The sequence below is a fragment of the Bos grunniens genome, chromosome 23 (genome assembly GCF_055505025.1).
Source record: "Bos grunniens cultivar Pamir isolate PY7600 chromosome 23, Bosgru_T2T1.0, whole genome shotgun sequence".
NCBI classification, from domain to species: Eukaryota; Metazoa; Chordata; class Mammalia; order Artiodactyla; family Bovidae; genus Bos; species Bos grunniens.
In genome coordinates this window covers 26,606,937-26,623,416 of record NC_141187.1, presented here as the reverse complement: position 1 = coordinate 26,623,416, position 16,480 = coordinate 26,606,937, and the positions used below count along the sequence as shown (strand labels likewise).

Sequence of the window (16,480 nt, the reverse complement as noted above, 5' to 3'; positions counted from 1 at the left end):
CTTGGAAACGAACAGAGATCATTCTGTCGTTTTTGAGATTGCATCCAAGTACTGCATTTCGGACTCTTTTGTTGACCATCATGGCTACTCCATTTCTTCTAAGGGATTCCTGCCCACAGTAGTAGATATAATGGTCATCAGAGTTAAATTCACCCATTCCAGTCCATTTCAGTTCGCTGATTCCTAGAATGTCGACCTTCACTCTTGCCATCTCCTGTTTGACCACTTCCACTTTGCCTTGATTCATGGACCTGACATTCCAGGTTCCTATGCAATATTGCTCTTTACAGCATCGGACCTTGCTTCTATCACCAGTCACATCCAAAGCTGGGTATAGTTTTTGCTTTGGCTCCATCCCTTCATTCTTTCTGGAGTTATTTCTCCACTGATCTCTAGTAGCATATTGGGCACCTACTCACCTGGGGAGTTCCTCTTTCGGTATCCTATAATTTTGCCTCTTCATACTGTTCATGGGGTTCTCAAGGCAAGAATACTGAAGTGGTTTGCCATTCCCTTCTCCAGTGGACCACATTCTGTCAGACCTCTCCACCATGACCCACCCATCTTGGGTGGCCCCATGGGCATGGCTTAGTTTCATTGAGTTAGACAAGGCTGTGGTCCTAGTGTGATTAGATTGACTAGTTTTCTGTGATTATGGTTTCAGTGTATCTGCCCTCGGATGCCCTCTTGCAACACCTACCGTCTTACTTGGGTTTCTCTCACCTTAGACGTGGGGTATCTCTTCACTGCTGCTCCAGCAAAGCGCGGCAGCTGCTCCTTACCTTGGACAAGGGGTATCTCCTCACCGCCGCCCCTCCAGACCTTGAACGTGGAATAGCTCCTCTAGGCCCTCCTGCGCCCACACAGCCACCGCTCCTTGGATGTGGGGTTGCTCATCCCGGCAGCCGCCCCTGGCTTCCTGCAGCGGGTAGCTCCTCCTGGCCGCCACCCCTGACCTCGGATATGGGGGTAGCTCCTCTCAGGCCGTTCCTGCGCCATCGCACAGCCTGGCACTCTTGGCCACCGCCCCTGACCTCGGAGTGGGGTAACTCCTCTTGGCCGCCACCCCTCGGGCATGAGATCCTCCCGGCTGCTGCCCCTGACCTTGGACGTGGGGTATCTCCTCTAGGGCTCTGTGCGCCGTTGCAGCCGCCTGCGCTCTGTGCGCCTTTGCAGCCACCCACGCTCTATATAGTCAACAAAAACAAGACCAGGAGCTGACTGTGGCTCAGATCAAGAACTCCTTATTGCCAAATACACACTTAAATTGAAGAAAGTAGGAAAAACCACTAGACCATTCAGGTATGACCTAAATCAAATCCCTTATGATGATACAGTGGAAGTGAGAAATAGATTTAAGGAACTAGATCTGATAGATAGAGTGCCTGATGAACTATGGACGGAGGTTCGTGACATTGTACAGGAGACAGGGATCAAGACCATCCCCATGGAAAAGAAATGCAAAAAAAGCAAAATGGCTGTCTGGGGAGGCCTTACAAATAGCTGTGAAAAGAAGAGAAGCCAAAAGCAAAGGAGAAAAGGAAAGATATAAGCATCTGAATGCAGAGTTCCAAAGAATAGCAAGAAGAGGTAAGAAAGCCTTCCTCAGTGATCAATGCAAAGAAATAGAGGAAAACAACAGAATGGGAAAGACTAGAGATCTCTTCAAGAAAATCAGAGATACCAAGGGAACATTTCATGCAAAGATGGGCTCGATAAAGAACAGAAATGGTATGGACCTAACAGAAACAGAAGATATTATGAAGAGGTGGCAGGAATACACAGAAAAACTGTACAAAAAAGATCTTCATGACCAAGATAATCACGATGGTGTGATCACTGACCTAGAGCCAGACATCCTGGAATGTGAAGTCAAGTGGGCCTTAGAAAGCATCACTACGAACAAAGCTAGTGGAGGTGATGGAATTCCAGTTGAGCTATTTCAAATCCTGAAAGATGATTCTGTGAAAGTGCTGCACTCAATCTGCCAGCAAATTTGGAACACTCAGCAGTGGCCACAGGACTGGAAAAGGTCCGTTTTCATTCCAATCCCAAAGAAGGGCAATGCCAAAGAATGCTCAAACTACCACACAATTGCACTCATCTCACACGCTAGCAAGGTAATGCTCAAAATTTTCCAAGCCAGGCTTCAGCAATACATGAACCGTGAATTTCCAGATGTTCAAGCTGGTTTTAGAAAAGGCAGAGGAACCAGAGCTCAAATTGCCAACATCTGCTGGATCATCGAAAAAGCAAGAGAGTTCCAGAAAAACATCTATTTCTGCTTTACTGACTATGCCAAACCTTTGACTGTGTGGATCACAATAACCTGTGGAAAATTCTGAAAGAGATGGGAATACCAGACCACCTGACCTGCTTCTTGAGAAACCTATATGCAGGTCAGGAAGCAACAGTTAGAATTGGACATGCAACAACAGGCTGGTTCCAAATAAGAAAAGGAGTACGTCAAAGCTGTGTATTGTCACCCTGCTTATTTAACTTATATGCAGAGTACATCATGAGAAACGCTGGGCTGGAGGAAGCACAAGCTGGAATCAAGATTGCCAGGAGAAATATCAATAACCTCAGATATGCAGATGACACTACCCTTATGGCAGAAAGTGAAGAGGAACTCAAAAGCCTCTTGATGAAAGTGAAAGTGGAGAGTGAAAAAGTTGGCTTCAAGCTCAACATTCAGAAGACGAAGATCATGGCATCCGGTCCCATCACTTCATGGGAAATAGAGGGGAAACAGTGGAAACAGTGTCAGACTTTATTTTTGGGGGCTCCAAAATCACTGCAGATGGTGATTGCAGCCATGAAATTAAAAGACTCTTACTCCTTGGAAGGAAAGTTATGACCAACCTATATAGCATATTGAAAAGCAGAGACATTACTTTGCCAACAAAGGTCCGTCTAGTGAAGGCTATGATTTTTCCAGTGGTCATGTATGGATGTGAGAGTTGGACTGTGAAGAAAACTGAGCACCGAAGAATTGATGCTTTTGAACTGTGGTGTTAGAGAAGACTCTTGAGAGGTCCTTGGACTGCAAGGAGATCCAACCAGTCCATTCTGAAGGAGATGAGCCCTGGGATTTCTTTGGAAGGACTGATGCTAAAGCTGAAGCTCCAGTACTTTGGCCACCTCATGCGAAGAGTTGACTCATTGGAAAAGACTCTGATGCTGGGAGGGATTGGGGGCAGGAGGAGAAGGGGACGACAGAGGATGAGATGGCTGGAGGGCATCACCGACTCGATGGACGTGAGTCTGAGTGAACTCCGGGAGTTGGTGATGGACAGGGAGGCCTGGCGTGCTGCAATTCATGGGGTCACGAAGAGTCGGACACAACTGAGCGACTGAACTGAACTGAACTGAAGTCTATATGGATCAAATCAAGGTTTTTATTATTTTGAAAGCACCTTATACAAAGACAATTTTGTTGAAAGTTATATTTGAATCTGGGCAGTCTGTCCTATGCTCTTGCACTGATATTACTTCAAAAAAAAATATATATATATATATTCTTCTCACTTGTGGGAAATTATTATACTGTAGATCAGCTTGAAATAGTTGTGAATCAAAAGTTACTGTATGAAGTTGAGCGAAAGGCTTTAGTTAGCATCCCAGAAAGGCTTTAGACTAGCAGCCCAGACACTCAGGACAAGAGAAATGATAACTAAGTGACCATGGGGGACTCTTTTAATCACATGCATAGCTGTTGGAGCAGAGGAAGGTGTCCTTGGTGGCAGAGAGTGGTTACTTGACCATAGAGTAACCAAATATAGAATGTTGCTTTAAAAAAAATTACAGAAGTTGTGTTTTAGTTAAGCCATTAAATACTTTCCTCTCCAGCTAATAAGGCAGCATCACTTGTCTCTGGCAGACTAAGCCACTAAGTTTGGTCTAGAAAACAACTCATTTAGAAGAGCAATAAATGTACAAAATATCAAAGTAATAAACTCTACCAGCCATTTCTAGAATCCAAAAGACAGAACAGGAGTTGAACAGAAAGTAGTTTAATAAAGAAAAAAGAAAGATACCATGTTCTGGAACAGGAGAGTTTGTCAATTTCCCAAACAAGAATTAGATTTGGAGTTATTTTAATCTAAATATCAATAAGATAGATTTTTAGTAAAATGTAAATAGCAATTAATGAGAAAAGCGGGATGAGTTTCTCTGTGCTCAGTTGTTCAGTCATGTACAGTCATGGGACTGTAACCCACCAGGCTCCTCTGTATATGGAATTTTCCAGGCAAGAATATTGGAGTGGGTTGTGGTTTTGTACTCCAGGGGACCTTCCTGACCCAGGCATCAAACCCATATCTCTTGTATCTCGTGCACTGGCAGACAGATTTCTGACCACTGTGCCATCTGGGAACCCCAAGTTTTTCTGTAGATGTGTACAGTGATTATAAAGTTAAACAATTAAAGTATGTTTGTACAGCTACAAAAAAAGACAACTGTGGAATAAAATTGACTGCACTGAATTACGTTAAGATTAATGAGATTGAGAAATTTATTTTGGTAAATTATTTTATTTATTTTATTATTGCTAAGAAGTAATTAGTCCTGTGAGAAATTTTTAAGATGGGAAACAGAAACTTTCACACTATAAGCTGTGTTCTCCACTGTTTCATGGCACGAAAGGACCCACTCCACAGCCCTGTAATCAATCCTGGTCTGTGAGGTAAAGAGCAAGTAGCTCATGGAAACTGGAAGCTAGTGGGGTATGAGAGGTCAGGAGACAAGTCTTTCGAGAGACTTTTGAGATATGCTTGATCATCATGACACCTAGAGGTGGAATGGAAATAAAAGCAGCATGGTCGTGAGGAAATTGTGGTGAGTGAAGAAATTCTAGTGAGATTTTAGGGAAAGACAATATTTGAAAAGAACTTAAAGTCATGCTTCTTGGTGTTAGAAATGCAATTCAAATTTGACATTCCTCAAGAGACTAGAATAAAGATTTGAACTGTTTTTTAATTATATCCAAGGAAATTTACTCTTGCCTATTTAAAAGAATTCTACACTGGGAACTACTTTCAAGGCAGAACAAGTTATCCTACCTTTATGTTGGATACATTCAGAAAGTAGTATATACCTAATAAAAGTAAATTTTTTAATTCAATGGAGTGAGGGAAATGTGCTAAAAATGGCATTGTGTCAATTGGCTTGTTACTTGAAAGTAAAAAGAGACTATAGGTGAACAAAAACATGGTTGGTATTAAGATGGATTAAAAGTTCAAATGTAAAATAAGAAGGAACTCAAAATATAGAAAAAATGTGTATAATTTAATATTTTTATTTTAAGTGATAAGATAATTTTAAATTTAAAAAAAGAAACTATAAAGAAAATAATGTTCAACTCTATGTTTAAAACTTTGTATTTATATGTTAAAAAGTCAAAATCTGAAAAAGAGTGGATATATGTATACATATGACTGGTTCACTTTGCTGTACAGCAAGAAACTAACAAAATATTGTGAAGTAACTACAGTCTAATAAAAATTAATTAAAAAATAGTTTCTGAGAGAAAAAAAGTCATCATAAACATGACCACAAGTTGCATGAAAAATCAGGAATTACTATGTGAAGCATATATCAATCATTAAGTTTTCTAGTTATGCTTTTTAAAAAAGTATTTAAGCCATAATGGAAAAGAATATGTGTGTGTGTGTGTATAACTGAATCACTTTGCAGTACAGTAGGAATAACACAACATTGTAACTCAACTACACTTCAATTAAATAATTCTTTTCAAAGTGCTTAAGATGGAGTATGTAAAACTTAAATGAGCAAGAGATGTTGTATTTATTTTCAGCCAGTGCCATAAATTAACTCAAACTCAGCAGTTTAAAAGAACACCCATATACTATCCAGTGTTCTTGATCAGAAGTGTTTGCCAGACTCTCTGCTTAAGGTCTCACCAGATTGAAGTCACAAACTGAGGTTGCAGGTCTCATCTAAATTGTAGGGTCCTCTCCCAAACTTGTTGGATGTTGGCAGAATTCATTCCTACCCATTCACTTGTTCCCTCTGTTCTGAAATTCCAAACTTTCTTCTGTTATCATTTTCTTTCTGTTTGGAGAACTTCCCTCCAAAAGGAAAGATTTTCTACCAACATTTTCTTAGTTTTCTTTTATCTAGAAATGTCTTTATTTCCCCTTAATTCCTGAAGGATAGTCTTGGCAGATACAGGATAATTCATGATTGACAGTTTTTTTACTTTCAGCACTTGAAAAATGTTGTGTCACATCTGTCTGGCCATTGTGGCTTCAGGTAACAAATCCATGGTCATCTGTCATGTAATTTGGTGTTCCCTTATTATAATGTATCATTTTTCTCTGACAGATTTTAAGACTTTTTTTCCATTTAATTTCAGGAGTTTAATAATTCGTATCTCTTGGTATGAATTTCTTTAGGTATAACCTATTTGAGTTTTGCTTAGATTCTTGAATCTGTAGGATTCTTATGTCTTTATCCAAATTTAGGGATTTTTCCACCATTATTTCTTTGAATACTTTTCAACACTACACCTTTTCCTTCTCTTGGACTCTGATGATTAAAATGTTAGGTATTCTGCTATTACCTCATAAGTCGCAGAGTCTCTGTTCATATTTTTTAGTCTGTTTTCTCTCTATGGCTCAAACTGAGTAAATTCTATTAATCTGTCTTCAAGTTCACTGATTCTGTTCTCTGTTGTCTCCAGTCTACTATTGAATCTTTTTGACAATTATTTTATTTATTTTTCAGTTCTGTAATTTCTACTTGGTTCTTTTTTATAACTTTTATTTCTTTACTTAAATTTTCTATTATTTTCATTTGTTTTTTAGATAATTTATAATTGCTGATCAAAGCATTTTGTGATGGATGTTTTAAATTTCCTCTCAGACACTTCCAACATCTGACCTGTCTTGGTATCAATTGAATGTTGTTTCTCATTCAAGGTTCTCTTCCTGATTCTTGGTATGACAAGAGTGACATTTTATTACATCCTGGACATTTTGGCTATTATGTTAAGAAATTCTGGATCCTGTTCAAATATGTTATTTTAGCTGGTGGTCACCCAATTCTAAAGAAATCAACCCTGAATACTCATTGGAAGGACTGATGCTGAAGCTGAAGCTCCAATATTTTGGCCACCTGATGTGAAGAGTCAACTCATTGGAAAAGACCCTCATGCTGGCAAAGATTGAAGGCAAAAGGAGAAAGGGAGGGGCAGAGGATGAGATGGCTAGATAGCATCACTGACTCAATGGACATGAATTTGAGCAAACTCCAGGAGATAGTAGAAGACAGAGGAGCCTGCAGTGCTGCAGTTCATGGGGTCACAAAGAATCAGACACGACTTAGTGACTGAACAACAATAGCAACTTGATCTTCATGGCATAGTAAGCTTCTTTTATTCAAAGCTTCACTGTCTCAAAGATGTCTACTACTTCAGGTTCTCCCTCATAATGAGTAATGTTAATTCTCTGGTGTTGATTTGTGGAAGAAATAAGCACAAGATAGTCTCAGGTAAATAATGTCCACAGGTCTGGATCACTCTAAGAGTTGAAGAATCAGTATCCAATAGATATGGATGTGTCAGTTTGGACTACATTAAGAGATCCCTTGCATGTCACAACACCTAGGGTGTGGCTGGAATTCAGGTGAACTCTGATTTTTTTTAATCAGGAGACTGATGGCAGCTGGAGTGCATTGGGGGTGGATGAGTAGGGTGAGTGGGTTCAAGAGACATGAACTTGGACAAACTTTGGGAGATGGTGAGGGACAGGAAGCCTGGTGTGCAGCCTGGTGTGCACAGATTGCCAAGAGTTGGACACAATTTGGAGACTGAACAACACTCTTCTTGATCTTGGCACTTATTCCTGGCCTAATTTTCAAGGTGTGGTTCTGAAGGCAGTTTTGTTTTAGGAGCCCCTTCACTGCTATTCTGGTCTGTTTCATTTATGTTATACCACTGGGGCTTCCATTCAGACTAAGTCTGTGTCATCTACGGTGGCAGAAAGCACTTCCAGGACCGACCAACCAGTGCTGCTGGGTGGAGGATAGGCAAAGGTATTTCTTGGCTGCCACTAACAGAATTCCCCTGGGTCATCTCAATATTTAGAGAATTCCATATGCACTATGGAAGCAAAGAGAAAGACAGTTAACCTACATATGGATGCATTGAGCTTCCCTGGTAGCTCAGCTCGTAAAGAATCCACCTGCATTGCAGGAGACTCTGGTTCGATTCCTGGGTGGGGAAGATCCCCTGAGGAAGGCATAGGCTATCCACTCCAGCATTCCTGGTCTTCCATGGTAGCTCAGCTGTAAAGAATCTGCCTGCAATATGGGAGACCTGGGTTTGATCCCTGGGTTGGGAAGATTCCCCAGAGGAGAGCATGACAATCAACTCCAGTATTCTTGTCTGGAGAATCCTCATGGACAGAGGAGACTGGTGGGCTATAGTCCACAGGATCACAAAGCGTCAGACATGACTGAGAGATTAAGCACAGCACAGCATGGAGGCAGGGGAAAGGGGAGGTGACAGGGCCTCCCAGGGAGGGGACCAACTCAAGGGAGAGTTCTGGGGAGTTGTAATCTAGAAAATCCTGTTGGAGCACGTTTACACACATGTGAAAAGACTCTGATTTAATATCCTCCCTCCTTTCATAGGAAGATCTCTCTGATCCACTCTGAATGGAGGCTGCATCAGAACCAGGGGATTTTCCAGTCCCTTTCAGGCCTCTTAGTACAAAGTCTTCATCTAGCAACTGAGGAGTCATCAAAGGGGATTTTTCTGATTGGCCGCAACCCGACCTGGCAGAGTATGGTTTGAGTGTCTTCAAAGTTCCTTCTTAACTCAGCCCTCATCATTGCTCTGCAACTCAGAACAGCCACTGCTGAGTCCACCTTGAGAAGAGGATGGTCCTGAACAGAGCTCTGATTCTGGGGGCCTTCGCCCTGACCACCATGATGAGCCCCTGTGGAGGTGAAGACATTGTGGGCGAGTGCACAGTTGAGGGATGTAGAGATTAGAATTGGGGAACAGGGATTCAGAGGGAAAATCAAGAAAGATTGGCCTAGAAATAGTAGAGACCCTCACACCTTTCTCCATATTCAGTCAGTTCTGTCGCTCAGTTGTGTCCTACACTTTGTGACCCTATGTACTGCAGCACGCCAGGCTTCCCTGTCCATCACCAACTCTCAGACCGTACTCAAATTCATGTCCATCGAGTCAGTGATGCCATCCAGCCATCTCATCCTCTGTTGTCCCCTTCTCCTCCTGCCCTCAATCTTTCCCAGCATCAGGGTCTTTTCCAATGAGTCAGCTCTTCACATCAGGTGGCCAAAGTATTGGAGCTTCAGCTTCAGCATCAGTCCTTCCAATGAATATTCAGGACTGATTTCCTTTAGGATGGACTGGTTTGATCTCCTTGCAGTCCAAGGGACTCTCGAGAGTCTTCTCAATATTAGGCAGATCTAAAAATTACAGTTGTTCCTCCTTCGGGAAACCAGAGTCCAGACACACTCTCTTTATTACCGGTACTGTTGCAAAGTTCACCAAGGTCCTCACTCAGTTTCTGATATTGGAGCCAGTGAATATGTTCTGGAGGGCTCTAGGGCAATCAGTTCATTTTTGATTGCCTCAAAGATTAGCAATGTTTTCACAAGTAGACGTCTTGTTACAAAAAATTCCATGAACTATCACTCCCAAACTTATCTGAACAACTTTGGAAGCTTTTATATATTTCTTCTAAAGTTTATCTTGGGGTGAATAGTTCCATGAATTATGAATACTGTGTGGATATGAAGAAGGTTGACCTTTTCTTAGTCTCAGATCTACATACATTTCCATGCTGGCATCTGGCACAGGATGAGCAAGCCCAGTCGAGTACCTTTATATAAAGCACTTTGCCACGCAGTCATCACTTGATCTCAGTTGCTTCATATATGTCACCTCACAAATAAAGTTGTGTAGGAATGCTTTCTAAGTAATTAAGATACACGAATGTCAAAGATTACTCTTATTTTTTAGTATTACCATTATAAGTGTAGCTTTGATTTTTTTCTTTAGCAAAGTAAAAATCTTCCTTATTTTTATTTTAAAATTGAGAACTTTATGATTAAAAAAAAACTTTCTGAATTAAATTATATTGTTTTCAAATTGTCAGTCCAAATTACCTGTTCTTCACCCCATCTATAGAAATCCTTCAAAAAGAATGGGCAAGCACAGGTTACTTATTTGGTCCCTTAGGCCCCTCTGCCTTTGCTGTCCCCCTCTTTCTACCCTCTGTTCATACATTCCTTCATCTTCCTTTCCTTCCAAGATCCATCCCTTACCCATATCTCTGTTGTTTATGGAAAAGAAGAGTGAGTTTGTAAAACCAAAGTAGAATGGCCAGATAGTCAAAGGGGAAGAGAAAAGGAGGTTACTCTAATCTTCAGCAACTTTATTAGCCGTGGCTGCTCCCATTCTAATTTTGTGTGATAGAAAGTTTCACCTGCTTCTCCAGCACACTTCCACATTTTCTTTCTTCAACATCACACCAGAGTGTCCTAGTCAAGCTCAACTTACCCATTAGGCACAGTGGGCACAGTGCTGAGGGCCTGAATGCTTATAAGGCCCCATGAAAATACTTTATCATTTTAATTAGAAAAAGTGAAAATTTATGGTAGAAGAAAATGTTTTAATTTTAATTTAGCCTGTATTATTTTTTTAATTTTATTTTATTTAACTTTACAATATTGTATTGGTTTGCCATATATCAAAATGAATCTGCCACAGGTCTTTATACCAATATGGTCACAAAATATGACCTTTAGTATTTTTATGGAGGTGGGCCTGCCTGAGAAACAGTGCTTAAGGCTCACAAGTCATAACGCTTCCCTGGTCACTGCTGATTCTGACCGTCATATAGTTCTGCTACCTCTGTGTCTTTAAGTCTTCCCCAAAGTTTCTTTGATCCTCAAGAATAGTAACTGACATTTTGTACACAATTTTGAGCACATAGCAAGCTAAGTTTTGCGGGATTCAAAAATGAAAAGACATGCTATCTGCCTCATTCGGGGTGCTAGGATTCGTCATGCTAAGAAAATGGTGTAGAAAAGCAGGAGTATTGCTGAGCAGGGCAATGGACCCAGCTGAGGCTGAAGCTATAAAAGTGATTAGTTCCAGTTGGCACAGCAGTGTGATGTGGTTCACTGTGGGCAACCCAGGACAAGGACCAGATGAAAAGGAATAATTGCATATATTCATGTTTGAAAAGGAGTCAAGAATATTCATTACAAGGATAAAGAAGTTTTGTTATAAGGCCTTTGATTATAACTGATCCAGAAAGGGGGTAAGGATGAGCAATAGACTAACTTGAAAGCAGGACATTGGAATGGAGAGATTGGAGATTAGAATGCAATTTTAAAAAATGTGTAATGAGAGAACTTTGTTAAAACAGTTGATAACTAAGTAGAAACTTCAGGAATGAGCTAGAGGTGTCCAGGAAATCTTAAAAGATCATTTCATTCCAGGAGCTAAAAACAGACCCCTGAAAAGACCAAGGAACATGAAAGGAAAATCTCATTTGGTTTCATTGACAGATGAGGTAAGATGAGGGCATAGGATATACCCATCACAGAACTGATCAGTACACAGCACTTGGTCCTTTTCTCACCTGACTCTCCCATTGCTCAACAGACTCCTTGTTGACAGAGACCATGCCTGATTGATGTTTTATTGTTTGTCTCTCCCAATGTCTGAAATCCTATTGATATTCATGAAATGAGGAAGTGGAGAAAGAGAAAATATTAAAAGACTCATATGTGTCTGGACAAAATTGTCCATACTTGGGCAGAGTCAAACTGAGTTGGTTGCCACTCTGCTTTAGCATCCTCAGAAAAGTACATTGTCCATTTGTGGAAAAGGGTTATAATTCACTCTTAGTCCTCAGAATGGGACTTTGAAATTTTTGAATCAGAAAAAGGAGAAGTTTAGTTACCTCCTTAAAGAAAAAAAAATGGTCTTCCTGATGGCTCAGATGGTAAACAAGTCACCTGCAATGCAGGAGACCTGGGTTTGATCCCTGGGTTGGGAAGATCCCCTGGAGAAGGAAATGGATACCCACTCCAGTATTTTTGCCTGGATAATCCCATGGGCAGAGGAGCTCAGCAGGCTAAAGTCCATGGGATCGCAAAGAGTCAGACAGGACTGAGTGACTTTCACATTAAAGAAAGAAATAGGGGAAGGAAATGTCAGAAATCCAAAATAAAGCTTCCATTTTTTTATTTCAGAAGGAATCAGGCATTCTTCTTTAAGAATCACTACGGTTAACAAAATGGACACCTTAGAAGCATTGTTTATTCTTTATATGCTTTATTATGTTGTCCCTGTCCTTGTCATACTGTTTCTTATACCTTATAAAAGAGGAATCTCTTTTAAAATAGTAGGATCATGTGTGGTTTTCCTTGGTTTAAAAAAAAAAAAAAGAAGGAACCCCTATGCAGAAAATGTTCTGCTCTGAGTCAGCCCTGAGGGGAAAAGAATCACAATGAATGTATTATTATCTGATGAAAAATTAAGTGAGAAAAAACTTTTGAAGAAAAGGGAAGAAAGCTAATACCAGGAAAATTCATTCATTCCCTTCTTTCTTCTCTCTTTCCATTATAATCTTTATTACAGACCTACAATGTGCCAGGCACTGAGCTGGGCAGGCAGGAAATAGCAGTAAACAAAGCCTGTGAAATCCTGCCCTTGTGAGTATATGAAAGTGAAAGTTGCTCAGTCGTGTCCGACTCTCAACCCCATGCACTGTAGTCCATGGAATTCTCCAGGCCAGCATACTGGAGTGGGTAGCCTTTCCCTTCTCCAGGGGATCTTCCCAACCCAGGGATCGAACTCAGGTCTCCTGTACTGCAGGCAGATTCTTTATCAGCCAAGCCACAAGGGACACTCAAGAATCACACGTGTTAAGTGCAAAAGCAGCCTGGGTTCTAACAGGACAGCTACCAACACTGAGGGAGAAGGAAGCAAGTGCTGCCACTTTGCTTAGAGACATTGTGCCAAAGGTGAAACCCACCATGTTTGAAAGTTAGTTTCTTCAGCTACTTTGTTTAATATGGCCTTTTCTCTCCATTTTCCACCTTCCTGCTCCTCACCCTCAATTATCAGCTGACCACATTGGCTCCTATGGCACAGAGATCTACCAATCTCATGGTCCCTCTGGCCAGTACACCCAGGAATTTGATGGAGACGAGATGTTTTATGTGGACCTGGGGAAGAAAGAGACTGTCTGGAGGCTGCCTATGTTTAGCCAGTTTGCAGGGTTTGACCCACAGGCTGCACTGAGTGAAATAGCTACAGCAAAACACAACTTGGATGTCCTGACTAAACGCTCCAACTTTACCCCTGTTATCAATGGTAAGTGTCCACCATTCTGCTTCTCTTCACTGAATCTATTCTTTCATATCAGGCTTCATGCCCTTCTTCTCTACGGAGAGATATCCTTCACCATGCTGTGAAACTTTCCCAAGTGTCCCCAGATTTCATAGTAATTATTGAACACATCCTCTCCCATCTCAAAGATCACATATTTCCATGTAATATAAGGACCCTTACTCCCATAACATATTCCTTGAATCCCTCAAGGAGGAGTCCCACAGACCTCCTCCTTAACAAGCATGCCCACAGACAGCACGGGGATAAAGCGTGGGCAGCGCATAGCATCTCCCAGCAGAAGGTAAACAAGAGCTCCTCAACTGTCAGACTGGGAAACATTGGTGGGAGGGCTCCCCTAGGAGGCACTGCAGAATCAGCGCCAAGCTTTTCCCATTTCACATCTGTGCTGTTTCCTCACCATAGAAGTTCCTGAAGTGACTGTGTTTTCCAAGTCTCCCATGGTGCTGGGCCAGCCCAATACTCTCATCTGTCACATGGACAATATCCCCCCTGTGATCAACATTACATGGCTGAAGAACGGACATGCAATCACAGAGGGTGTTTCTGAGACCCGCTTCCTCCTTAAGGATGATCATTCCTTCCTCAAGATTGGTTATCTCACCTTCCTCCCTCCTGATGATGACGTTTATGACTGTAAAGTGGAGCACTGGGGCCTGGATGAGCCACTGCTCAAACACTAGGGTATGTACGAGTTCCACCCCTTTTGGTACTCTCTCTTTTTCTACCAAGAACAAAACACTCTGAGTTTTGGTCCCTCAATCTCACAGTCCAAAGCATGTTTTCCACACTTCAAGGTTTCTAAAATTATAGAAACCTTCATTCGCTTCCCTAAGCCTGGTGCCCTAAGTTTTTGTAGCATGAACACCACACCTCCTGCCCACCCTCATGCACAGGCACATAAACCAACACTCAGTATTCTGACTTTCATAACTTCACTTTTCCAGAGCCTGAAGTTCCAGCCCCTATGTCAGAGCTGACAGAGACTGTGGTCTGTGCCCTGGGGTTGACCGTGGGCCTCGTGGGCATCGTGATGGGCACCATCTTCATCATCCAAGGCCTGCGCTCAGGTGGGGCCTCCAGACACCAGGGTCCCTTGTGAGTCGCATCCTAGAAAAGAAGGTAAGGATTCATATTTGTCAGTGCCACAGACACACTTCAGGAGAAAGCGAAGTGGGAAGAAGTTGTAGACACAAACGTGGTTGAAAAGTGGGAGAATTGGGAACCAGCATGACTGCGGCACAGAAGCTCCCTAGGACTCATCAGTCTCATGTCTTTCCTGTTGCAGGTGCTCTGCCAATCTATGAGAGCAGAAGAGTGGACGTGCTAGACGACCTAGAACTAGTTTCTGGCCAAGTTAATCATATACTCTCTCTTCCCCGACACTCTGCCCCTCCCCTCTTCTCTGGGACTTAAGATGCTGTATCATCTCAGAGCTCACATATACTTCAGAGTTCTCCCCTAATTTTCTGATATTGTTTTATGTTTTCAGTAGTTGCTACCACCAATCACTGGGGTATTCCACCCAGTTACCTACTCCCTAGTGACCCTGACCCCATATCACCATGGAAGCAATAAACTCCCCTTTAATAGAAATTTTTCCTGTCTTTCATCTCAGAGCTGATTAAGATCATGTTCTCTTATGCTTTAGACCCCTTAATTTCATTTCTCAGATCATCTTTCATGCCAAAGAACATAAGAGCAACTTGTATAAACTCATAATATTTCAGTATGTTCACTATGGTTAATATTTCTTTCTTCCTACTGTTTCCATTCTTGGCTCTTGGCACTGCCATCCACCCCTTAATTCAGGCATCAGTGAAAGTAATATATACCTTTTTTCCTTGGTTTAGATTTGTTATAGCAGAAATACAAAAACCAAGAGCGAAGTCTGTACTCATCATTTTTTTTTTTCCTTTGGCTGCACTGTCTTAGTTCTCCAACCTGGGATCAAACTCAGAACCACAGCAAAGAAAGCTGAGTGTTAACCACTGGAATGCCAAGGAATTCTCAACTCTGTACCCATTTTAATACAGCTTTTTAAAGCTATGACAGAAAAATAAGAGAAAAGAATTTTTGAACTCAAAAATAACAAAAGTCAAATTTTTGGTACCAAATGTCAAAATTTGTTTCCAATACTTTAAATTTGTGAAAAATACTTTATAACGGTAAAAGCATTATCTCCTCTCCTCACCCTTAAGGAGATAAGAATTCTCTAGATATAGAAAGAACTGAAAGTCAATTAGGAGAGGATTAGTGTAAGATAATAATGCAGATATTTGAGGACCAAAAACTTGTCCTTACTTAGGGTTAGTAACCCTAATGGGAATGGGGATGGAGTAGAAATCACAGACATACTTAGGGTCCCTAGAACACAGGTGTAGTTTGTCTCACCTGCTAGATGAATTCCTGCAGTATAAGCACACAGACTTTCCTGACATGGCCTGTGAGGAACGGTAGAGTGAATATGGCTGCAGGGTGTCTCTAGGCAGGTAAGCCTAAGGCAGGCACGCTGGATTCCTGTGCATATCTGTTTGCCCTGAAAAGAGCAAAACACCCCAATATCCCCAGCCCTCTGCCCATGACCCTCCTGGCTAAGGAAAGCATGAATCAATGAGAGAGAAATCCCAGGAGGGACAACATCATTGAGGTAATGTAGGAGCATCTATGAGTGTGATGTTCTCCTCTAGATTCACTGTCTCCAGTGGAAATCCATGTGGAGGAAGTGGATCAACAGATGGATCCTCTGGCTTTCCTGAGTGTGTCCAAAACGTCACTCTTGAGAGTGTGTGTGATGCAGTCATTGTGCCTTTGAGAATGTTTTAGGCACATTGCCTCAGACTTACCACTCTGCAATTATTGAGTCCATGCATTGCATCTTGGATGGTATTATGGAACAGCTATGAAATGTATGAGACTGTCCCTGCCCATACCTCTATCAGGGAGCTCAAAATATAATTGGAAAAAAAGACACAATATTAACACAATATCGTACAGCTTCAGTTCAGTCACTCAGTGGTGTCCGACTCCTTGCGACCCCATGAATCACAG

General features: G+C 41.5%; 1 protein-coding gene across 1 annotated transcript; it reads left to right on the top strand.

Moving 5' to 3' along the window:
- The first annotated feature begins 8,838 nt into the window (after positions 1-8,838).
- LOC147346977 (SLA class II histocompatibility antigen, DQ haplotype D alpha chain-like) lies at positions 8,839-15,025 on the top strand. Its single transcript, XM_086370783.1, is given in 5 exon segments — positions 8,839-8,989; positions 13,145-13,393; positions 13,835-14,113; positions 14,377-14,551; positions 14,718-15,025. Coding segments are annotated over 4 exon segments (765 nt in total). The 5' UTR covers positions 8,839-8,907; the 3' UTR covers positions 14,532-14,551; positions 14,718-15,025.
- The last annotated feature ends 1,455 nt before the right edge of the window (positions 15,026-16,480 follow it).